Source organism: Apteryx rowi, unplaced genomic scaffold, assembly GCF_003343035.1.
Source record: "Apteryx rowi isolate R43461 unplaced genomic scaffold, aptRow1 scaffold_270, whole genome shotgun sequence".
NCBI classification, from domain to species: Eukaryota; Metazoa; Chordata; class Aves; order Apterygiformes; family Apterygidae; genus Apteryx; species Apteryx rowi.
Genome location: NW_020449086.1, coordinates 166,740 through 192,047, shown reverse-complemented (window position 1 = coordinate 192,047; position 25,308 = coordinate 166,740). Strand labels below are relative to the sequence as shown.

At 42.5% G+C, this 25,308-nt stretch overlaps 1 protein-coding gene across 4 annotated transcripts in view; it reads left to right on the top strand.

Annotated features, from left to right (window-relative positions):
• Nucleotides 1–6,773: 6,773 nt before the first annotated feature.
• Nucleotides 6,774–25,308, top strand: part of AFF1 (AF4/FMR2 family member 1) — a 107,786-nt gene continuing 89,251 nt past the window's right edge. For 2 of the 4 annotated variants that reach the window (XM_026068456.1, XM_026068453.1), the window contains exon 1: nt 6,774–7,306. In XM_026068456.1, coding sequence (XP_025924241.1) covers nt 7,290–7,306 — 17 coding nt within the window. In that variant the 5' untranslated portion in view covers nt 6,774–7,289. The remainder of the gene's footprint in view (nt 7,307–25,308) is intronic. The other 2 variants (XM_026068455.1, XM_026068454.1) reach the window with 2 other exon arrangements.

The following is a 25,308-nucleotide window of genomic DNA, read 5'->3' as shown; positions in this document are numbered from 1 at the left end:
TTGTCCTGTAAAACAGTGGGATTTATGTAGTTTAAGTAAAGTTCAGGTAGGAATTTAGTGACAAAACCAGAATTTCCCAGAGTGCTTGCCTTAACCATCCCTTGACTTCCTTGCCAGCACCACCACTAAATGATATCCTGTAAATACAGCAGGGCTCCTAGAAGCCAGAAGTTCTCGAGCAGTGAGGTGCACAGACTCGGAGATGAGGAATAGAAGGTAATGACCTGTGCTGAATTTGTTGCTTGGATGTTGCCCAGGAAGTATTTGACCTTTCTGCCAGGTACAGCCCCACATGTCAGGGTCTGTAATGTAGCATTGCTGCTGCAGGAGCCCCTTGGACCAGCCATGTGATGGCGCTTTCCATTGCACTGAGACTGTGAGGGCAGGCAGAGGCTCTCAGAAGGCTGGGTCTGGGACCCCCTGCTCGCTGCGACTGCTGCAAGGAGCCGAGCAAAGCTATGCACTGAAAGGAGTGGGGTACGGGTTTCGGGAAGCAGCACTCTGGGCAAGGGAGGCTAAAGTTCTTAGAGCTGAAAAACAGCCTTGAGAGGGAGTCAGAAGAAACAGAAGTTGTGGAAAATGAGGAGGAAGAGGAAACAAGACCCAAAGAGCTTGTATGAACACTAGCTCCCTGTCTTGTGCAAGCAGTGTTTCGTTCCCAGGGTAGGTTTGTCCGGAGGACTAACGGTGGGATCCAAATGGTTCGTGGTCATGTATTGAAAGACTGAGTCGTGACTGCTGAGGTATCAGTGATGTTAATGTTTCTTAAATTTTAAGTGCTCATCTTTGCAAAAACAATAGCATCTTTTTCATCATGGCATGTGTGCAAGGGGTGTGCAAATTAGGTTAAAAAATAAAAAAACAAATGGTATTGCTGTGCTACAGTATCATATGGTCATCTTTATCTGATTTATCTGTAGGTTTGTTACCTCTTCAGATCCTCAGCAGAGATCTTTGCTCTGTGCTTTGAAGAAATTGATGGTAGTTGGTTCTCACCTGGCAGTGTGGAGGGCAATCAGACCTTTCTTTTCCTTTATCAGAGGGTTACACAGACATTTGTGAGATGAGACATGTTGAAACTGAGATGTCACGGTGCATTGGAAGGTTCTCCGCTTCTGCCCCATCTCCTCACTGTCCTTGCTCTCCCTGAAAGCCTCCCTGCTTTCAGTGCAGGCGCCGCGCCTCGCCTTGGCACCGCCTCGTGTACCTTGGATCAACAAGGAAGGCCTTGCCGTGAAGGCCAACACCCTGTTAAACATCAATCCCTTTTCACAAGACTGGAATGGAGAAACACTTGACCAAGTGCTTTTCAAGGTGGGGGGAGAAAAACCTGCTAGAACCTTTTGATGCAAACAAAACATATTGTTCTGATCTTTTTTCCTGGAAAAAGCTCATCTGTTGTGGCAAGTGTGTGTATATATATATATATATATTTTTTTTTTCATCATCCATTGTTATGCCTGAAAGAGCTGAAATGAATTTTACTTAATCTTCAGGTAGATACCCTCTGTGGGAAACTTCAGTCTGAACTATTTGGATTAAGAAAACTTGTGCAAACAGTTGAAAAGGTCTTAAAAGAGAAAGCAGCTGTGCCTGTAACTTGTGCATCCCTTCTCCTTGACTTTTTTTCCCCGCTGGACAAGAACAGTATCTATTGTACTACAATAAATAACAGTAATTAAATTAACAATAGGTCAAATTAATGTTTTAAGAGGGGGGGGGAAATGCATTTCATGATCCGAAGTGACTGAATGTAGAGTCATGGAAGGGCGGGCATAAGGAAAGCAGATGTTTTCTGTTGAACTTTTCTTACCTTTGCTTCCACTTTGCAAATTCTTCCCAGCAGTGAAAGTGCTCATATGACCTAGAGAACTTGCTCCTCTCCACAATATAGGCATTCATAAAACAGAAGGAAAAGCCTATATATATATTGCATGGGTATGTTAGGGGTTTCTTCATTTTTTACTGTGTTCTCCCTTTCTCACATCCTAAGAAAGAAATAACCGTCTTTTCTTACTGCTTATTGGCCTTGAAATTATCAAGTAAAAAAAATTAACTGTATTTGACATCTGCTTCAAAATGCTGGCTTCTCACATTGCTACTTGATTGTGTATGCAGTGCAACATCTTATTAAAGTTGTGAGTTGTTAAGAGAAAATGTGTGTATAAACCTCACAGTGAATACACATTTGATGTACGCAGCAGTCTTGCATATGTAAGTTGGCTTACTGTTTTCACTGTATAGTCTCTTAAATATCATGATAGTCAATGGTATGTGTGTGCCCACATCTAGCAAAGGAACCTGCCACCAGCCAGAAAAAGATGGATCATATTTCTCAGTTTCCTACACAGTACCTGTGCAGTCTGTACAGATGATAGCTTTGTTTAGTACTGGAGACAAGGGGGAAAAAAGGCGTTTATATGTGGACAAGTTTCAAATGTTTCTTGAACAAAGCAGGTTTCAGCCTGGTTAAGTGCAGGCAAATGGTTGAAGATGTCCCATAGCGTGCTCTTAGAGTCTCTTTGTACTGGCCTGAAGCCCCCAGGCCAATGCAAAACTGATCTCACGGGAAGCAAATGGGTGATGTTACTTAACGATTTTCTTTCACAAACTTCTTAAAAGCAATGTCACCTAGCTTGTGTCACGCATCTGGGAACATATACTGGGCTGCAGGCTCTGGTTCTAATTCATTTTAATTCAAGTAGATGATCTGGCTTTTGGTCAAAGGCTTGATCTTTCCCCAACTGCTTGAGGAGCCTGAAGTAGCCAGTGTTCCCTTCGCTGAGGGGAAAAGTTGGTTGAAGCATAAGTCTTGGAGGGAGAAGTGTTCAGTGTCATCTCTGTCACAGGATTTCCTTAGGGTAGACATGAAGTAATTCGACTGTTTTCTGCATATGCTTACCCATTCATACAATGGGCATGTTTTGCTATTTTCCAAATGTGTAGCAGCTTTGTTTCGAGTGCAAAACTTCTTGTAACATATGGAAAATAGTCTGAATTTGTGTGTTAAAGTAGGCATGAAAAGCACCTGTTAGCAGGTTCTCAGAGAGGTGCAGATTCCAAAGGTCTTAGCAAGATTTGGAAACTGGGGGGTAGCCAGAAGTGTAATTCACCGTGTCAATATTCTGTATTTACAGCACAGGATGTGAACATAGTATAGCAGTATGTTTTTGTTTCTTTGCTAAATACCAGAGTGGCATGGTGCAAGGACCTTAAATTCACCAGCTTGGCAGTGCTTTTTTCCTATCAATAGCTTACTAATGTTCAGAGCACTGTAACCATCTAGATACATCTAGGAAACAAAACCTTGAAGGTGAAACTTTGAGATAGAGGCATAGATTTCAATTTTTTCCTTTCTTTGCACTGCATCCCTTCCTTCAAAAAGGAGGATTCTGTGCTTACTTGCATGAAAGATGTACATGAAGAAAACTGAGTTCTTAATTATTTTACTTTAAAATAAGTAGATACTCTGAAATAAGTAAATCACTTCCTTTCCTTTTTCCCCTTTTCCTAGTGTCTTTGGCAGAAATTGCAGAAGATAATTATATTTATAACTTGCTAGGGCACACAGCCTCTTTTCTTTTGTTTGGAAAGCCCCTCCAAAATGCTGGCTGCATATGCAATTTTGGTGTTGATAATGTTATGTTTAATTATCAGTGCTTTTGGTTATATTTAGAAATAACTTCCTAGCAGCAGTTAAATACATTCTCTTCTCCGAAGCTGTCAGACCCACTGCATTCTTGTTTTCCACAGCTTTTCTTAGGGAGAAGAATGAAGTTCCTTGAAGCGATGTATAAGCTTGAGAGAAGATGTGGGAATTTTTTGGGGGGTGGGGGATGGTGGTGGCAATTTAAAATGCTTGTGATTAAGCCCTGAGAAGAAAAAGACATATATTTTGAAAGCTGCATTTAGTCTAATTTACCTTTTGGTAGCATACACAGCACTGAAAGTGAGCAGAATCCTGACTTTGCTGTGTGGGTAACGCAGGCCAAATGTCCTGGTGGCCAAGACAAACAGGAGTCAGCAAGGTGTCCTTGTAGCGAACCGTAGCCTGGGCTGCATTAGCAGGAGGGCTGCTGGCAGGGCGACGGAAGGGATTCCTCCTCTCTTTTTGGCACTGGTGAGGCCACACTTGAAGTACTGGCTCCAGTTTGAGCTCCCCAGTGCAAGACAGACCCTGACATACTAGAGCAAGTCCAGAGCAGGGCCACCAGGATGGCCRGGGCCATGAAGCACATGAAATAGAGGAGAGGCTGAGGGAGCTGGGTTTGTGCAGCTTGGGGAGGAGAAGGCCAGGAGGGATCTTACTGCTGTCTACAGCTACCTAATGAAGCATACAGACAAGAGAGAAGCAGAGTCTTCTCAGAGGTGAACCCTGAAAGGATGGGCGGCAACAGGCACAAGTTGCAACACAGGAAATTCCAGTTAAATATTAGGAACAGGTGCCCAGAAAAGTTGTGAGATCTCCATCCTTGGAGATGCTCAAAACTTCCTTGGGCAAGGCTTGGTACAACTAGATCTGGTTGGGTGGGCTTCAAATAGGTAGACTGGATTAAATGACCTCTGGAGATCCCTTATGCCTATTATGATTCTATTTTGACAAATAGAAAAAAAAGAAAAAGAAAAAAAGTGGAAGGCCTGTTTTCAATTTATGTTTTATTTCAATTAAACCTTTTGAAATACTAAGAATTGAATGGTTGCCACAGGAAGGTCATGGCTAAGTGGCCCAAAGTATTTGTCAAAGATAGAGGAGATAGATTTTGAAGTTTTTGCCCTGACTTGGTAAGGGTTTAAGCTTTAGTTTCTTGTGTTTCAAGTGATAACTTGGCTGCGCTCAGCCTTTCTTCCTCCCTTTATCCAGCTATCTAGCTACTTGGCAGAATGGGACACTTGAGTAGGAGAGAGACCAGCAATAGTCCAGGGACTGAGGTACCCTCTGGCGTCTGAGCCATTTTTTAGGATTGGTGAAAGGAATGAGAAGAGTTAGCCATTTGTGAACCCAGCTCCAGCGCTGATAGTCTCCATAACAATATTTTTTCTGACTGTGAGCTGGTGAATCCTCCTGCTTGAGCTGTCCTCATAATAACGAGGACTTGCTCATTTTGTACCTGCATAAGATTCCTGCACCAGGGTCACTGTGTCTGCTGTTAATTTGCCCCCCTCCAGATGGAGTGGTGGGTTTGGGGGTAGGGTGTGTTTCCTTGGGATTGACAAAATTGTCCTTTTAACCATGTGGGTATACTGTGTGCAAAATGTAAATGGTCACAGGTATCAATTTAATTGGAGTTAAGAGTCTGAGTTAGGCTTGCAGGGAAGAGAGAGATGCTACACTTTCCTCTTGAAGAAGCTCTTTAATACTTCCACCATGCTTTGAATTTAAAAATGCTATTGCTGCAAAGTATCAAGTATTAGCTACCAACCTTAGTGACTCTACCAGCCTTAGTGGCTCCTTGCATATCCATCTTTCCTTGTCGCCTTGTAGCTCCTATGGGTTGGTTTGTTTGTTAGTTGTTGTGAAACTGTACTCCTGTATTCAGAAATGATAGTGGTTTTACCTCCATTTATAGCTTGCAGCGATTTCACAGAATATTTTCTTCCAGCAAGATCATAATAGATATTCTCCATTAAAGTGCTATCAAGCTGACACCTCAAATCCCCAGTCACTTAGGAGCAGTTAGGTCCCTGATCATGCAAGATAATAATGGTACTCTCTGCTTACTTTATAATAAGAGCCAGTTGTTCTGTTCAGGTTTTCTATTTATAATCTCTCCTTGCTGGGCAGAGACAAGGAATGGAAAAAAAAAAATCTGTTTTGAGAAAGTCATAAGCAGAATGAAAGGAGTAGAATGGAAACTGTCATAATCATCTGACAGTAGCGTTTCCTGATAGTTTAGCTATAATATTTTAAAGCTACCCTGCTAAAATTATAACCTGTTTGTAGAAGTTTTATATAATGGTCTGTTGTTGTTGTTGTTCTAATTTATTGTTTCCTAGGGAAACAGCGTAGACTCTATTCTTCCAGCATCTGCTGAGTACTTTGACAGAAAAATATGAAGAACGCAACTTTGCAGTGTTGCCAGAAATCATACCTATACCCAGCCTGCCAGGAGAGGTTGGAAGGATCTTGAACGAATGGTTTTGCCTGCTGAATACTTGGTTAATTACCGGCCGAAGAGAGTTGTAGGAGTAGTCTGTTGTTGTAATCGTGTCGAGGAACACCCAGAGCAAAGGACAAGTATTGCTGCTTTCTGAATGAGTCTCCAAAGCAAGGTCGAACACTTGGGCGGCTTTAGGACCCAGTTGCTTGCTTATTTATTTATTTTTAAGTTTCTTAACCTCCCATCTTAAGTATGGGCAAGTTAGGTAGTATATTCCGGTTTTCATTTGCTGCATCTGTATTTCCAGATGGGGTATATATTTTTGTGGGCGCTTTATACGTATTGGGGGAATTGCCCTCGCGGCGCGTTCGCAGCGCCTGCAAAGGGCTCGGTTTTGCGCGTTTCTCCTCGGGACCCCAAAGCCGCCGCGAGCCCGGCGGCGGGGCCGGCAGCGGGGCGCCCGCGGCTCCCGAAGGCGCTGCTCAGGCGCGGCGGCTCCCGTCCCGTCCCGTCCTGTCCCGTCCCGTCCCGTCCCGCGCGGCGGGCGGGCGGGGCCGGCGGCAGCGGCGGCTGCTCCGCGCTGCGGCCGTGATAGGCTCCGGCGGCAGCGCTCGGGCGTTGCTAATCCAATCCTTCAGTTTTCTTGCCTTGACAGAACAACATGTCCATTTAAGGAGGTCGGGTCGTACCATGCAAAGTTTGCTGAAAAAGGGGTAGCGCGGCCGATGGGGGCACCTGGGGTTCGCGCCGCTGCGAGGCCGGCTCGCCGCAGAGAAGCAGGCGAGTAACGCAGCGGCTGGCTGCGAGGCCGCGCTGCTTCGGGCCGGCAAGCTTTTAGAAAGGCGTCAGCTTTTAACCGCAACTGCTGCGTCTCCCTGAGCTGCAAATCCAAGAGCTGCTGCCACCTCCCCGCCGCGTTGGATGCACCGGGCCGGAGGAGGGCCCCGGTGCCCGGATGTCTTTCCAAATGAGTGTAATCCAACACCCAACTGGCGAGTCCCGGCTCGGGAAACTGGGTCTCCGAGAATGAGGAGCTCAGTGACATTTTAGAGTGGCGAATTCGCAGGAACCAGGAAACGGGCAGGGAAGTGCCCAGCAAATGGCAAAGCAGGTTTTGGCAGGGGGGTAGAGCGTGGGCAGCGGGGCTGAGGCGCTCATGGAGAGAGGACCTTCGGCGGTATAAACTTCACGATGGCTGCCCACTCGAGGTATGGAATTGAATAACTTTTATCGAGGGCTGTAGACTTCATCAAGAATTCCTTCCTAGTCTTGACGTCCTCATGATGCCTCCTCTCCTTTTCTGGCACAATTCTCTGTTGATTTTAACACCGCATTACAGGGAAAAAAAATTGTGTCTGGATACACGTCCTGGATAGATTTGTTTGTATGTTTTGTTCGATGAGGTGTCCACGATCTCTTTCCAGCATAAACTTTTTTTTTTTAAACTAGAAAAACAAAGTCTTAATTACTCCCTGTCAAATCTCTCCCTATCCGACAAGTTAGTAGCTCTCTGAAAATGATTTTTTTCTCCCTTGTGGGCATGTCTTATTATTTCTTTTTTGTTTTTTTTCTCCTATAACCAGCCCGATGTAAAGCAGGTTTTATGATTGCTTACAGCTTCGTTTTAAGAGGTAAATGGTCTGTATTTGGTTGGATTGGAAAACCAGCTGTATAAAATGGAAGCAGGTTGTGCCTGCTTGCGTGTGAATCTGCTGAATAGGTGAAGGCTAGGGATGGACTGTGGGGGTTGTAGGGAAGCGTGTGAAAAAGAACGATCGACTGTAGTTGCTGTCGTGGAACAAAATTCAAGCAAATATACTGACCTTGATTAAATACTTTTCAGCTAGCAGTGTTTTTAAAGAATACAACTATTTGCCTGCTCTCTGAGGGTTTGGAGGGGGGAACATCCTCTGTAAAGTAAATTTCACACTCAGCATGGGGGAAGTGGCTTTTCTTCAGTCATAGTATTTCATGAAGCCTTGCTATTTAAGGTATCTATTAAATGCCTTTTAGCTTTTAAGATGTTTTAATGGGCATTTCGGAAATGCTGAAGAGAGAAACTTTTTGCTCTTAAGTCCCATACCGAACAGCCAGCCTGCTCCCCTCTCCTCCAGGAAGAAAAAATGGTGGCGTATCCTAAACAGAAGTTTGGCACTAGCCAAGTATTTTTCGCAGTGGTGCTTCTCTGCAGCTTTGAAGCCAAGAAATGGCTTTAAATTACAAACTGCAAAATGAGAGAACCCCGAGGTTTGGGGAGGAAGAGCTGGAAGACGGATTGCTTTGTTAACAGCTGAACTGTTCTCTCCTTAAACCTGCCTGCTCTCGCCATGTGTGGGGAGAGGGGCGGCTGGGAGTGCTTAACAAAGAGATGAAGGTTTAGTTTTCCAGCATCTTTTTTTTCTTTGTATGGTCACTTATTCACGTGATTTACTGGTCTGCATTATCAGTGCATTGCTTTAATATGCCAGCACGCTAAAGAGAGGATACAGCATAAATCTTAGTGCTGCTGACTGGCCTTGAAACTTGGCTTAGATCCAAGGCCAGGGACATGCTTGAAGTCTCTGAAGTCGCCCAGCTGTTTTCTTGGGTGGCAGGAGGTCCCATGGGAGCCAGGTCCGAGCAGTAGCCCCCAGCCTCAGCGAATGAACCAAACAAGGGTACGGCTGGGGTAAGGCCAGTGAAGCACATCTGGTACATTGGAAAGTGGACAAGAGATTCCTGGTGCTGAGAACAAAGTTTTAGACGTTCTGTGGTTCACACTGAAAACTAGGACAGTGGACTGAGTCTCCAGGCTGAGTACTGTGGGACAGGTAAAAGGGCCATACCCCTGACCTACTGTTTGAGATATACATGGAGACAAAATCTGTACTCGCCTTTCTGTGCCCTCCCTCACCTCTGTTGTGTGCATTGGCGTTTGCCTCTGTCAGTTTTAGGATGCTGTGAGGCTCTTAGCTGTAAAACTGCGTCAGAGCATTTCAGCGTAGTCAGTATGAAGGCAACCTTTATGTGCCTGAAGATCAGTATTAAAAGTCTGATTATTGCTCATTTAAAAGGGAGTAGGAGGGAACACGAGCAGTAGAAATGAATCTCTTGCAGGAGACAGGCTACATTTACTGGAAAGCTCGGTGCTTGTGGTACTTCTGTTTTGGTGACACAGATCAACTGGGGTATCTGTCTCAGTCCAAGAGATTTGTGCTCTGTGAGCACATAAAAATATGCTTTTATTCAACACTGAAGGATAAATTCATATTCCTGATAAGAAACTGGAGTTATACTGCATGGGAATGAGAGGCCAAGTGTCTCCTGCAGAATTAGTTTGCTAAAATATGTCGGAGGCTATACTCTGTTAAGTAGCTGACACAAGATTGTTTGTTTGTTTGTTTTTAACAAAAGAAAAGCAATTTGTGTAATCCCAGTGAGTTACCGATGAGGTAATATGATACAGAACACTGTAGGGTTTAGGGTATCACTTGGTGTGAGGCCTTCTTCCATTTGCTTGGGTTTGCCGTTTCTCATGTGCTCTATTTTTTTAATATGCACAGCTAGTGAAGGGGATATGTGAAATAGGGGAGGATGCTGGATAGGTAACAAGAAAATCCTGCATCCCGATGTCAGCTCCAGTGCTGGCTAATGCTGTGACCCTGGGCAGCTAATACAGCATTTGGATTTCGTTGTTCTGAAGGGTGGAGGGGTTGGGAAGACAAAACATGACCGTTGCTGCTCATCAGCATTTTAAAAAAAATGTAAGAGTGATGACTGAGAAACTAATGTGTCAATGGATGCCACAGCAATTTTTAAGATATTCTTAAAGAAATGATTGTGTGATAAAGTGGGTATGGTTTTGGTTTTGCTGGAATGATGGAGTATTGTAATTAGCTTATATCTAGAACCATTATGTGGAGAAGCTGTCACTCAGTATGTGTTGTTTTATTTATAATGAAGATTTTCATGTTCTTTTTTGAAGCTGCCGGCTGAGCTGCAGGACTGCAGCTGCAGCCTTCTCTAGGCACATTTCTGGAATGTGCAGATGATCTGATGCTCGTCGTGTCCCCAGGCAACAGGACTCCTGTCAGCTTTAATGGTGCACTCGGGAACCTGTGAACAGAAGCAGAACTGATCAGAACGGGGGACAAGTTTACTTTTATGTTAGCTGAAGCGTGATATTTGTCAGATGCAGTTCAGCTGTTAGGAGATAGGTGGAAAGCCACGCAGGAGGTGTGTGGAAGAGCCTGGGACCCTCTCTCACTGACAGCTAGCACCCAGCAATCAGTGAAGCACGAGGCTGTTGCTCCTGAACCTAATGGTGGAGCCTCTCTCTCTTTTGCTTGTGACTTCGTTAAAAATGTACTCTGCTTAGGCAGTCACAAGCGGAGGATCTTTAAATGAAAAGCTGCTTATTGAAGATGTAGGCTGCTTTCTTCAGGCTGGTAGAGCTCTTACTAAATATCTGCAGAGCCCGTTATGCTTTTTCTTTCTTTTTTTTTATTTTTATTTTTGGCAGATAGATAATTTAGTACTTTGTTGATATGGATGCTAAGAATTCCTGATTGTTGTAAAACTCCCTTTTAGATGTGGTCGTTATTAGCATGATTGCAGGAATGTTGACTGAAAACACTTTCCTAATCTTTGTTAGTAGCTGATACGTTAGTACAGTCAGAGCAACATGAAACCTGAGTGATCCGCTGTCTTCCCTGCCAGGCTCACCTTGCTGTTTACCGAGTCAGCCCTGCAGGGGATGCTAATGGTGGACACCACTCTGGGAATCCCTCTGTTTCTGCTCCCTAAAGCCAAATCAAACCAGCTACACCCCGAACAATCTGGAAATGGGGTTGCATCCACTCATTTCAGTATGAAAAGAGGGTGACACTGGGCACCAGTAAAATGTGGCCATAGTGTTCTTTTCTGTCTAAAGCAAGGTAAATTCAACAAAACAGTCTCTTCTGAAGAGAGTAATGATGGGGCTGTTTCCTTGAGGGAAAGCTACCTTGAGTGAATGGTGCTACTTGGTTTTGTTCCATGTTGTTTCACAGCTTTCAAGGCCAGATCTAAAGACAAGTTTCATAACTCGTTTGTTTTGTTGGTCCTGTTGATACAGAAATCCAAGTGTTGTGGATGCTGCATTCCAGTCAACGGATGAAGGGGAAGAAGGGCTGAAACAGTGTCTTGTTGGAGTTCCCCAGTAGCCTCCATGTTGTTTTGGAGGCTACTGGGGAATTTCAGCTCACAGTTCCTTACTTGCCCGGCCTTTCTGAGCCCCGAGTCTATTGCTCCAGGGCAGCCCATAAGGGGAACTGGCCCAGAACTGAAGTTCCCCCACAGAGAACAGATATTCACAGAACATGTGGAATTTTCAAGGATTTTTTGGTTTGTTTTGGGGGCACGGAGCTGGGTGATGGAGGTGTTTTACAGTTCCAAGTTGTATTAAGACCAAGCATCTTGAAATCTCTGGAATACTGCTGTCGTGAGATACCTGACCTGGTACAGAAGGGAACATTTCTCCAGATCACTTAGTTTTCCAGAATCTGAATGCATATTGAACAGAGGGGCATCCCCTCGCTGCTTTTTAGGAGAAAAAAGTTTGCTACTTCAAATGCAAGATGCAACATGAAGAGCAGGAAACAAGCTTTTAATGAGCTGCATAAATTCTCCTCAGCATTTTCTTTTTGTGCGTAGTCATAATGAATGACAGCATGAGGCTTTTTAATACCTTTAAAATATAGCATAAAAGGTATCTCCGTAAAGTACGTAGGAATGCAGCTAAGACATTCTTCTTTACTTAGTAGACTACAGCAAAGTGAGGAAGAGTTTTCTTAAAGTGTTGGGTGTCTTTCTAAGGCCCCGGTTCAAATGCAGAGTGGTAGGGAAGTCAGGGTCTGACTTACTGCCTATCTAAAGAGTGATGATGGCAAAGGAGTGTTTGTAATGTAGAGATGCCAGAGCCTCAAAAAAATGGGAGAATACCCATCTTGTTCAGGCTCGAACACAACGTGCAGATTTTTCCCCTGTGGTATGTCATAGTGAAAAAAGGACCCGTTTTGTTCCGTGTTGCAATTTAGGCTACTGTAGTTATTGGAATCCATGATAAAAGATGTACGTAGCACACACTGAGGTGGAGCAACTGGCTGGTACGGGCAGATATCAGTCCGCAATGTGGCATTCTCACAGGCAGACTAAGATAGAGCTACACTGCTCCAGCAAAATGCATTTGTGGGCAAGAATGTGGTGGAAGCAGATTTTCCAAAGTTGTCTGCTCATAGACAGTTTGGGGTAGAGAAGTCCCATTCTTGATCTATGCAAAATCAGGCAGCTGTGGCAAACCGCGAGCGGCAGGATCCTTAAAGCCTGTCTTTCCTCCCGGCAACTGTGGTTGGTTTGTGCAGAGCTGACGCCCAGCTCTGTGCTAGGCTGCTGGGAAGCAAAGCTGTTGATCACTGTGTTTTGCTGCACAGATGTTGCTGCCTGGTTCTTGTCGTGGAAGGGAGGTGGCAGGCAGGGAGGAGTATATACGTGGGCACGCAGCTGTGTAGCTGAGGTGTCTAGCAGGGCAAGTCTGCAACTTTATCACAGGTGCCATATGCTCCACATAGCCATGTTTGTGTTCAGGATTAGTTCAGGCTTAGATATTGTTTGGTGTTTGAAGCTGTCCTTTTTAGCTGTACTACGTGTTTATCGTAACTGTGACATGAGGTTACGCGTTAATGTTGTTTCTGCGGGGTTACCTATCAGGTTAAGAGAAAATCATGTCCCTGCAGTAATTTTTAAAGAAAGCTAGACGAGCAAATTGTTAATGTTTAACCTCAGTGACAACAGTAAAACTCATTCTCAGAACTGAAAAAAAAAAAAAAAAAAAAAAAAAGCAGGCTTTTTTACAATCTGCTGTCATTTTTTGCTTCTAAAAAATACAGAAACCAGGAAGAGTACAACAGAAACTCTTATTTAAAAAAAAACAAACTCACACGCATATGGCAGTGTTTATATTATATACATTTTTTGGCATAGAATATCACATACTGTGGAATCTATAAGCAGCGAATGATGTACTCATCGGTGTATGAACAGCTCCGTTATGGTGTAGTAGTGTTAGCAGCTGGCGTGTCTATGTGAGCTATGTGAGAGGCTGCGAGAGCGCTTGAGTGCATGCACCTCTCCTAAAAGGAGAGGCCTTTTTTTCCTTCTTCCTTGAGCTGAGTTATTATGGGCATTAGAGGTAGAAATAGTGATAGCCGTTAGCATCTGAAATTACAAGGAATTATTAAAAGGTGTAGTAGAATTGTAGATACCTGGTAAGAAATTGCTTTCGGTGTTCTTATGCTGCTACAGTGTGTAAGGTTGTGTTTAAAGGTGGGGGGGGGGAGAGACATTACAGAGGTAATTTATCTTTGCAAGTACAGCTCTCTCTCATAACCGGTCTGCAGCTGTTTCTCAAGAATCCTCTCCCCAGCAGGCTGGTTTGGAAAAACCATCCGAATTTGAACACAGGCAATATACTGGCAGTGTAGAAGCACTCTGGTAAAATGTTGCTCTTTTCATTTGGGTTCAAGAGTCCCTTAACGTTGCTGGTACCTGGAGGTGCCATTAAAAGGTTACCATTAAAAGCTTTGCTGGCACAGCTAGAAGTACAGACAAAAAATACACTGTGGAGGTGACCTAACTGTGCTGGCTAAAGCTTAGCGTAAACTCTGTATTTGTGGAAAAGGCCCCTTCTCTGGCGTATGGGGGGAAGGGGATGGGACACTGAGTTGGTTGAAGAACTCTAGCAGCGCTCTTAACAGCAGGGGCCAGGGTCTTCCTTCTTGGCCAAGACCTAGTGAACCCCTTGGAGCAGCACAGTCTGCTTTGTCCAGCAGCTAATGCCCTATTAAAAAGAAAAACCCTCTTCATTGGTGAAGGAAAACACCCATCTTTGCCCTGTGGGACCATGCTTAGAAGTTATTTCCAGTAGTCCAGTCTGAAAGTATCTTCAGTTTTACTGAATGTTAAACACTGGTTAATGTTGCTCTTAAAGTTGCTTTTAGAATTGTCTATCTAAATAAAAAAAAACAACCCAAACACTAAAAACCTTGTGGTTTCTGTAGGCACAAAAATGAAGATGCCTTACACATAGATCACGGGCTTCATAGTATATGCCTCTTTTGGAGAAACTAGTTTTTTCCATTACTAGCGCGATATAGTCTGATGTGATGACAGTTACTTCTCTGTTCTTGCCCAGTGTCTTTTGACAAAATAAGTTGTACAGCTACAGTTTCTTATTTTAAAATGTTACATTGCATCTCCAGTGTATGGATGAAGTGGTTACATTTGTTTCTGGTATTTGTCTGGGGCAAAAATGGGGAGAAGGAAAAGTAGTAACTAGATGTAACATGTGGTTGTACTTTTGATTTTGTACCACATGCCCCTTGCAGTTTTTGTGCGAAAAAGTGACCTCTGCCTAAGTTCACACATGAAAAATGAAATCCATCATGATACTTGGAGAAGGGTGTTTTGCACTGGCCTCCACCAGTGCAAGACCTGCTCAGGTAGCTAGTTGCGGTTGGTCTGCTTGCCGTTTCCCCAGCTTTCCCTTTCTTACGTATTTGATACCAGAAGGCAAGTCCGCTTCTGAACTCTTTAGTCCCAGCTTAATTTACGGTTAAGTTTAGGTCTGAACTGCAAAATGAGCTTGGCTGATGAACAGCAGAGGTTTAAAATGCCTCCACATCTGGAGAGGGAACTTTGCTGTAGGATGCCTTCCCCACTGCTGTGTCTCGAGCAAGTGGATAGGAGGCTGGCACATCTCCCTTCAAAATGAATTATCTAGTTTTTAAGCTTTAAATCTTTAAGAATGTTAATTCAGAAGCATGTGAAGTTTATATGCTATATATGTGTGTGTGTGTGTGTTTTATACATGTTTATTTTTGAAAGCTCAGGATTTTCATTTTGTTTAAACTGTGTATCTCTCATTTTTAAATATATAATGTTTTAGTTCTCAAGACTTCTGATTTAAGATATGCTGTTCTATAACTTTCATTCTGCAGATAAGATGCAAGAATCACTTAATATTTAACAGCAATGTTATCACCGTGGCAAGGTTTTGGAACACTTAGTCAACTGTATCTGTTTGCAAACCCCTATACATTTTACATAGGCTGGCTTCAGCAACCTAATAGTAGGTTTGCTTTGCTTCGTTAGCTTTTGTGGACCTGCTAAGAGTAAATTCCTGGTTCTGTGGGTATTATGTGCTACCGATATTAAAAAAAAAACTACTAGTTTAGAGCCTAAGAAAGTTTTGTGGAATTGCCCAAATCCTGGTGGGAAAGAAGAAGAGGTAGAATTGCATTTTTCTCTTTGTGAAAGAATAATCTGTGATTTGAGACACCGTAATAGTGTGATGTGGTATTCAAATGCATAGGTTTCTTTTTTTCTATTACATTCGGCATGAAAATCAGTTGACTCCTACAGTGAGGCATGAAAAACAATAGGCTGAAAAACTCCTAAACTGGCTGACATGGAAAAACTCAACAATTTCATGTTTCGCCTGTGGAAAAAATACTTTTGGTCAACTAGTGAATCAAGTGCCACAAAGCTTTCATTTACCGTTCTCTACTTGTTTGTAACAAAAGTGGCATCAGTTCTCCCAGCCTTTTCCATGGAGCATGCTGAGAAAGGAATAGCTGTATGGCCATTGCTCTTCTAGCTATAGGGAATTTTTAATGTTATCAGGCAATCAGGATAAAAATGATGTGACACATGAAGCAGCTGGCCGAAGTTCTTTCCTGCTGGTAAAATGAAGAATCCTTAAGTTAGATGGCGTAATGTAATCAAAAATTGGTAAGCAAGAAAGCTGAAAGAGAAGAACATAAATGACACTATTAATGCTGTAGAAAGATGTGCCAGCTAGCTGTAAAAGGTGTTGGGGTGTTTTTCCATAAGTTAGCTATGAAAAAAGCTTATAAAAATTTTTAGCATATCATTCAGCAAGTCTCATTTGAAAAAAGAAAAGCTCTACTTTCTAGTCTTTCCTAGTAGGATTCAGGTGTTTGAATCAAGCAGTTTTATAGCCTGCTAGGAAACCATTAGGAACAAAAACTAAGGGAAAGGTTACTAGTTTATGTAAACTCATTTCACGCAAAAGAGTACCTCTGAGTACTTAAAGTTTCACTGAAAATAGTTATACATTTCGTCCACAGACTGCAGCTTTTTATGCAAGAATAAACTATGCTGAAACCTGGATTTTTGGTAAAGACTTTCTATGCAGATACTGGAAATTGTGCGTACGAGGCAGTCTAGCCTGTTTGGGATGAAGAATTTAAATTGGGAAAGGGGAAGAAAAAGTAATGTTGACAGTTATCTTTTCGGGATTTTTTTTCCCCTTCTAGACCATCTTCAAACCCTTTGTGGGTAAGTTGGGTGAGCTCAGCCCTTGTTCCAAATGAGCCAGAGATGAGACAGCCCCTAACTGGGAGCTCTGCACCTACCCTTAGCATGTTGCCAAGCCGGCCCTGTAGCGTAGCCTTGCTAAGAGCAAACGTAGATGTTGATTTTGGAGATGTAAACATTGCAGTATCAGTTTACATCATCTAGTTCTCGGATTTGTTCAGCAGCTTGGGCTTTTGCTTGGCTGGTATGCGTTGGAAGGAAGGGAGAAGCAGCAGAGGGGAGGAAAAGGTGAGTGATCCAGCTGCTGTAGAGTTGGAGACACTTCTGGCGGTGGTCTTGGCCTTTCTCCACCTACATGTCACCATCTCTGGCATTGGCCTGGTGCATCGCACCATGCACAGCTACTTTAATATTTTAGTGAAGTGTATTTTGAGATGCTAAAGTGGAAGAAAATAGTATTAAGAATTTTGCTTTTGACTTTATTTTTTAATTTTTCCGATGCTGTTAAATCCATGGACATGTTTCTATTTCTCGTTCTCAGGGGTGGTCTTTGCTTGCAGATATGAGATTTGGGAACTGAATCTTTTTCATTTTGAAATTATGCCTGTAAATAACTCTTAAACCTTTAGTCAGGTTGCAGCCAGATGAAGACTTGTTTGCATGTGTGTAGACCTGTATGCCGCACAGTGTAAGCTTTCATGTGGTGCATGGACTGTGCAACACTGCACAAGAGTGGGACCACAGTGGATTAAAAAATATAAAATAAATTAGAAATCTGCAGAAATTATAAAAGTAAAATGTGGCTTTTTATGCTACCTAAATTTATGATTTAGTTTGGTCCTTAATGATTTGGAAAGGGTGTGTTTTTTCCAAGTCAGTTAAGCAAGCTGGACAAACTGAGATACAGTAGATGTGTTTCTCTGCATTCAGGGAGCCTATTGCTATTACTTTTTCATAGAGTGTGGATGACTGATCTAGTCTAGCACTGCTTTTCCTAGCCAGAACCTTCTTTCTGTAATTTTTAAATGATTATGAAAACAGTTCGTAATTGCAGTAATCTGATAATTGTAACCAAAACCTTCTCAGGCTCTGTTTTGACAGCTGTAACGGTGTGTGTTGATGATGTTTCACCATTTGAATAACTTGCAAGAGAATTTATCGTGACAGTTTAGTAACCAATTAAATTCCATATTCACATGCTATTAAAAAAAAAAAGAGTCTATCCTGTATTTTTAATGCTGTAATGCTTGTAAAGCCAGACATGATCTGGATTAATTTTTAAACCTAATGAATATTTAGTTTGTGTTCAGTCCTTTGCTGGGGTGCATCTTGTGTCATTCTGTAGTCAAATGCGGTTATTTTAGTCCTTAATTTTAGAATTGACTTTGAATCTATGCTGTACTTAATTTTGAAGGGACCTTTATGGAGGCCATGTTGTCTCAGTCCAGAATCTTGCATTTGGACCGTTTCTACTCAGCGCTCTGCTTATTCTTGTAGCTTTATAATTTGGCAATAATTATTTGTGCTGTTCAAAAGAAAAAGCAGGGAGTAGTGGTGTCATTTTTCAGCTACAGCAAAACAAACCTCAAAAATTGTGTTCTAAAATAAAATCCTCTTGAAAGAATCAGGTAGGAAACTCCTTGTAAAAGAAGGTACTGTGGAAAAAAAAACAAATTGCTTTCCCTACCCCGACCCCTTTTGTTATTCTTTGGATGGATTTCTTTATAGGTCATCCTTTCGTATTTTTTTTTCCCTTGGATCTGTTGTTTTCTAGCTGTTTGTGGGATATATGAAGCATAATTTAAAAATGGRTAAGTTGCAAGCAAGTTGTGGACAGGTGAAGTAGCAGGAAAATGAATTCTTTACTTCCCTGTTTCCTTTTACATTGATTAAATATCAAGTTAATGGTTTTCTTTTTTAAGATGTCTTCCTTGAAAATGGACCATTCTCTTCTCTCTCAGCCTAAGGAAGGCAATTTACAGATGATATTGACATAAACTGTATTTATTCAAGTGTAACAGCTTTAAAGACCATTTGGTATGGTAATTTGCCAAGCAAATAGCGATTTGTTTTTGTTTGTTGATGAATTGTTGAATGTTTCTTTTTTTCCCCTCTAGAGAAGTCCCTGAAACAGGGTGTGAGGGCTGAAAGGGCTGAAAACCAGGTAGCAGTCATTTGGGTTAATACGAGTCTTTTAAAAGGTCTTTAATTAAAGTAATGTACTTTTCTTAGGAAGTCTTGAACTACTCTCACTCCTTCCTCTTCTCTGTCACTTTGGTGACTATGTACAAATAAGATAGAGTATAAGTGAGATACAGACGCTGACTAGATCCAGATCTCAAATCCTCATGACACACGGTGAAGTCTTGATGGAAACTGGGAAACTGGAGGAGGGTTGAAACAGTTTGTGATAGTTCAGCCTGCCAAGAGCGTGCTGGAAGCTGAGGCGCTGGTGTGATGCACAGGTCTCAGCAGGGTATAAATGGAGGATGGAGTTCCAGCTGCTGCTCTGAATTTCATGGTGTGCAGGGGTTTTTTTTCCCCTCTTTCTGTCTCATTCAAGGCCAAATTCTAGCCTTCAGCCTTATACACTCAATTCCAGGTGACCTATCCACTTCATATCCTTTGAGAGGCTTACTACGTGCATATATTAGAAGGCAATGAGCTACTTTTGAGATGGCAAAGAGAAATTTTGATCAGTGTCTATTCTTCATGTTTCCTTTGGCTTTAAGCTTTCAAATCCAATTCGAGAAAGCAATCCTGTTCAAGAACGGTACTCAAGCTTGTGTTCAAAACGAATGCTTGAATTGGATTTTTAACATGGAGAATTGCTTTTGCACCTGTGTGTGTACAAGCAGGTGCTTAAAATGGGTTACCGAATCACAGCTTTAGATTGGAGAATGACATCTCTGTGTGTGCATGACAGAAGGAAAGAGATGTGGGAGAGGGGAGGGATATTAATTTCACCATGTCCTCTTTTTTTGTTCTTTCTCTGTTGTGTGCATTTGCTGCAAGTGTCGTATTTCTAAGTAGTGCTGTGGTAAGTGAAAAAATGAGAGACCGAGACACAATATACCCGCTGGGGAGGTTTCTAATTGTTTTTCTGAGGTGAGGTTGGATAAAAAGAAAGTTTCAGGTGGAATATGAAAACATAGGAGTGGAGACTCTATCTGTTCTTCCCCTCCTGGATTCCAGAAATATCCATGTATGACAAGTTTATTGTGTAAAACCGCTATTATTTTCCAAGTGGTTGCATGTTTAGTAACTATGACACCTAAATAACTGGATAGTATTGAAAAGGTATAGAATACATTAGGAAGTATTTGTAGAGAATTTGGGGAGATCTACACTTAAAAAAAAAAAAAAAAGAAAGAAAGAAAAAAAATAGTTACTCTGAATCCTTTCTGATGGTAAGTTTGTATTTAGATGCCTAGCTTTCTACAGATGGCTTCCCTGGACATTACTTGGATGATTATTTTGGGTGTTAGCTGGTATTGGAGTTCCTGTTCGTCATGTTTGTGGACATTTCATTAATGATTCTCGGGGACAGCAAGAGACTAAAGAGAGATGAAGCAATCCAGAGGAAGCATGTCCCCGTGATGACGCAGAAAGCTCTCTGGTTTGAAGCAGGCTCTTCAAGAGGCTTACCCAGCTTGACACCAAATATAGCACCAGACAAACAGTGTCAGGGGACGGGAAAGATCTGACAGCGTATACAGAAGAATTTAAAATCCTCTAAAGAAATTTGACAAGATCCTTTCTGTAGGGCATCTGCTCTGCCCCCGGAGTGCAAAGCGCAGGCCTCCTGCCTAGCGCTCAGGGTGATGAGCAAAACCATAACTTGGAATTGCTTCCAGTCGAATTGCAGTTAAATTGAGTGAGGGGCATATTTGGGAGGTCAGCGAGAGCTAGTGCGGATTCATTCTCGTTCCAAACTATTTTTCACCAGCATGACATTGAGGACAGGGACTAAAAGAGGCCATTTGATGCTACCAGGAAAGTTGTAATAAGGGCAGGGGCATCTGGTTTTATCAGAGAAAGCAAGACCTCCCTGGAATGACCCTCTGAGTCATGGCTGAATGCACAAAAGACAACGTAGGCCCAGTGAAACTCCTCCCTTGTATTTCTGCAGCACCTTGGTGTAATTTTCGCGCCTTGGTCGGCAGCTTGGCACAAAACCGCCACCAATGTTGCCTGGGCAAACTTGACTTCCTTCGAGAGAGGTAGTTTCCCTGGACAAAAGGATAGCCAGTTGAGAACAGTCTTGGGAAGTTACCAATTCCTTAGAAAGTTAAAACTAGAAAAGAAATGATACAAGTAGTGTTGAAGCCAATAAAATAGAAGAGCTGTAATGTAATAACAAGTGCTTTGACTAGTTGGCTGTCGGGTTTGGCTTTGTTTAGAAAAAAAAGGCAAACCTGGTGTGACCATAGGTTCTGATGGCCGAGATGGGCATATTTTTAATACAATAAAGTTGAACTTCCTCTCCAGTTGCCACTTGCAGGAGTTACAGCTAAGGTCATTGGTGACCTCCAGTACGCATGGGCAGAGAATGGATGAGGCAGAGGACAGTGACTTGGGAAAGAGAAGCAGAGCTTTGTTGCAGAAAAAGAAGGAAGAACCCCCCCCCCACACACACACCTACAAGAAGATCAACTTAGCCATGAATAAAGCTGGGTGCTTTGCGATTTTGTTTTGGGGATGGGGCAGGGGTTGGAGGGGAAGTTTAAATGAAGCTTAGTAAAATGAGGGGGGAAAAAAAGAGCAACAAAAACCCCCAAATGGAAAAAAAATCAAAACAACAAAATCCCCCAAAACACAGAAATGGCAAACGTTTCTCATTTTCCAGTTTCCTTGGTGGCAAATGTGTTGTAAGAGGCTGCGTAAAGACTGGAGATGTCTGAAATATTTGAATGACCAGAACCCACGTGTGTATTGCAATGTAAGCTACAGGACTGGTCGCTTCTTACCGAAATTTAACCACTTCTGTAATTTTGGGAAGAAACTACCATTGCTTACGCAGCTCTGGGCACAGGAGCAAAGCTGCTGTTTGCAGAGTGACCCCTCCATTCTGTGCGGGTGTCCGCTGCTGGCAGCCAGATTCCTGGCAGGCAGAAAACTCTTCCTCTGTTAACCCCGCACTGCCCAATATGTAGTCGTGCCACCCATTCCCTCCCTAAATCTTGGGCCCCCCCATGACAGGAGCGTGTCCCTGTTCGCCCCCAGCCGCTGCCTGCCCTTCCTGGCCACTTTCACGCCGGTCCTGCTTGTCAGGACAGCCGCTCGCGAGGCTCTTGCGGGCGTATGATATTCTGTTACTTGGTTGTTTAACACACCACTTTTAATGGAAATGTAAAACCCGATAGAAATCCAAAACCTAATGGAGTAATCTCTTAATAGCAGTGCTGTAAATGACTATCCAACACACAATTACTGTACTTGGGGGGGGGGGCGGAGGGGAAGGAAGAATATTTAATGAAACGTGCTCAACACTTCACTTGCTGAGAGCGATGGTTTATTGCCAGTGTGAGCATCAGGCTAAGCAGTGCAAATAAACTCTGACGGCAGTGAGTGCTTTTAGAGGCAGAAATTGCCCCGTTCTTCTGCGCCTTTACTTTGTGTAGGACACCTAGATTCTACCAGGGCAAATGCACAAAAAACACTTAATAATGGCCAGATACTCATGTGTGCACTGTCCTGAGGCAACCCAGAAAAAGCAGTATTCAGCAGATTGCCCAGTTATTGGCAGATAACTGCTAGTGTGCGGTAGTTGGCAGTTTCAGCGGGAAAAATGCATTGTCCCTCTGCCCCCCTATAAAAATCATGGCTTTTGCTGTTATCGGGTTTACAAAAAAAAAAATACTGTCTGTTTTTAAACAGCAAAGGAGGGATGCTTAAAGGCACTGACATTATGGTTTTTGGCGTTGCCACAAGTCTTCCAAGGCGCGTTAGTTCTTAGAGAAGCCGTGTCTGTCTTCTGGAAACCTCCCCCGGATTAGGCAGCAGCAGGTAAAAATAGAGTGGCTCAATATTGTCCCGCTGGCAAAAACCTCACTCATACCTGTGGGTTGYGATAAGTTCAGTGCACTGCAGCGTGCTCTCTTGGAGGGAGCAGGGTTATCAGGAAATATGCGCTCAGAAAGCACACGCTGCCCGGTGAGGGAAGGTAAATATTTTGGAAGTGGCCTTGCTGGTTCCCACCAGCGCTCCCCTTTCCCACCGTTTACTCTGCCGTTTCCCTGGGCTGCCTCAGAGCAGCCCTGCTCGAGTTCATCGGTCTGCAGAAGCCCCGCTGTTGCTCAAACCTTTCTTTGCACCTTTGGGACGTCCTGTGCTCCTGTAGGACGCTGTGTCTCATGTGCGCACGCAGGCAAATCAAACACCGTGCCTGCGCCAGGCAAGCTGGCGAGGCTTCCCAGGCTTGCAGTGGGGCTTGGCACTGCCAAACCCACCGTGCTGCCCTGTGGGAACGGGAACGAGCTGTCACATTTGATCCGAGCCAGAATGTCATGTTCCCAGTGCCTGCCCACAAGTGTTATTAATGATGGTAACGCTGACCAGGTCAGTGTTCCTCAGCTGGCTTCCAATGCCGAGCAAAAGATAGCAGCGTTATATTAAGAATATATTAAGAGCTGAAGGAAAAAGGTATTGATAGCATTTTTTTTAATTATTGTAAAAAAAATAGCTTTTTATTGTTGCTAATAGTGATAGTAGCTTGCATAAAATGAACTACATTTAATTTTTTTTTTTTTAAAGCAGGAAAAGGAGAAGATAAATGAAATACTTCAGAGCATTTTGGAGGGGCATATGCTTTGCAGGGTGCATTAGGCATGCATCAGTACCTGCCTAATGCACCCTGTCATGGATTATTGCAGTTGCATAGCTTGAACGCTTTCCAAGTCCTTTTGAATGACAATGAGCGGCTTTGTTATATAGACATCAGACTAATGATTCGAATGCAGTTTGAAACTCCAGCACAGAGAGGTACCCGGATACGGAGTGTGTGCACCTTGATAAAATCCAACAAAAGTTGCAAACCATTAAAAAAAAAAAAAAAAAGATCAGCAGGCACTTCTGTGTGTAGATGGAAAGATTAGGAAATACTTCTGGAACAATTATAACCTGGCAGAGACTGCAGAAAAGCTTTTTAAATAGGCTCTTCAGTGTACAAACAGACTTCTACAAACATCGTTAATCTCTTTCTGTTCCTACTTAGTCCTTGCTATGCAGATAAGACTTGCCCAACCTGTTACTTGGTACATGCTGTTATATAAATGGAAAACTTAAAGAATAGGAGGCCTTTTCATTTGTGGTAAGTTTTTTTTTTTTTTTTTCCCCAGCTAATTTCTTTGAAAGTATGTAATTTGGGCCTTTAGTATCCCTTTAATTTTTTCTTAATCTCAGATTAGTTACAGTATTGACTTGTTTCTGTTCAAAATCATAGCATGTTAGGATTGATAGCACTACTGATAGCATTAGATGTGCTGTTTATTCATCAAACAACTTTAGATTTGCAGTCACAGATGGAATAAATGTGAAGGCTGATGTTACATTTCTTACTAAGCCGGGCATTATTTGTATTGGGGTCTTGGCTTTCAGTAGTTCACGTTTACCCACAGCTGAGATAGTAGCAGAGTAGGAAAAGGAGGACTCTTTAGGACGTGTGTTAAAGTATGAGATTAAAGACTTCTAGGTTAGTTATGCAGCAGTCAGTGCAAGGCTTGCAAACTGTCTGACAGCATTTAGGAAGGGGTAAGTGAAATCAAGTTTCTGAAAAAAATTTATGGTGGTTTTTTTTTTGGTGGTTTTTTTTTCCGGTGATGTTTAAGGGAACAGGATTATATGCTTTACAATGGCATGGGGGCTTCCATTGTCTTGAGAGGAGAATTTTTAAAAAATAAATTATGATGTACGTGCATACATTTGTGTCATGCAAAGTAAAATGAGATAACACTTAAAACCGATGTCCCATAGGTGTGTAAAAGGTGTGTGTGTGCATATAGGCTCTTGTGGAGGCAAGGAATGATGAGAAGGTTGAGCTGTACGTGAAATGAGGATGCTGTATACAGTGCGTGAATATATATGATACGAGACCTGTGGGCTGCCTGACAATACAGCTGATGGACTTGTGAGCTGCTTGACAGCATAGGCAAGCAAGCTCAGCTGAAAGCAAATTCCTGCAGAAACAGTGATGTATTTACTCAGCTGGATATACAGTGTTAACTGTGTGGCGAGGAGTGTGAGGAAGAGATTTTAAATGCAGACACATAAAACAGCTGCTCAATAAATGTTTCAGTGTCTTTTTTACTATCTATATATCTTGTTAGAGTTCTTTGGTGCAATGGAGAACGATAGAATGTTTTTTTTAATAGTATTTAGGGAGGCAGTTCTATGAAATCAGTGAATAAAAAGCACATCTGCTTGAATAATTTTAATGGGGTCTTAAAGTAGAAAATTTATTGCATTGGACTTCTTTCACCTGTGGTAAGCATTTATGTATACTGGAAGAGCTGAGGGAGAATAATAGATTGTAAGACATGCATCCTTGATTTACGTTGCAAAATTGTTTCAGACGGATAATTAATTTTTTTTTTTCCCCTGAAATGTAACAGTCAATATCTTCTACATATAATTTTCTTATTTTGCTGTGATCTACTTTTTCCTTAAGACATTTCTTACTGGGATAGTTCTTTGAAAGGCTTGTCATTTTTATGGGTACCCTGAAGAAACAGTAAGCAGGTTGGGGGGACTGTTGGGCTTTGCTTTACTGAGTACTTCTATGCTAGGTAAGGAATAAAATGTTTGGACGGTTGATTTGAAGACATGGTAGCTCTAAGCAATCATGGTTTCATTT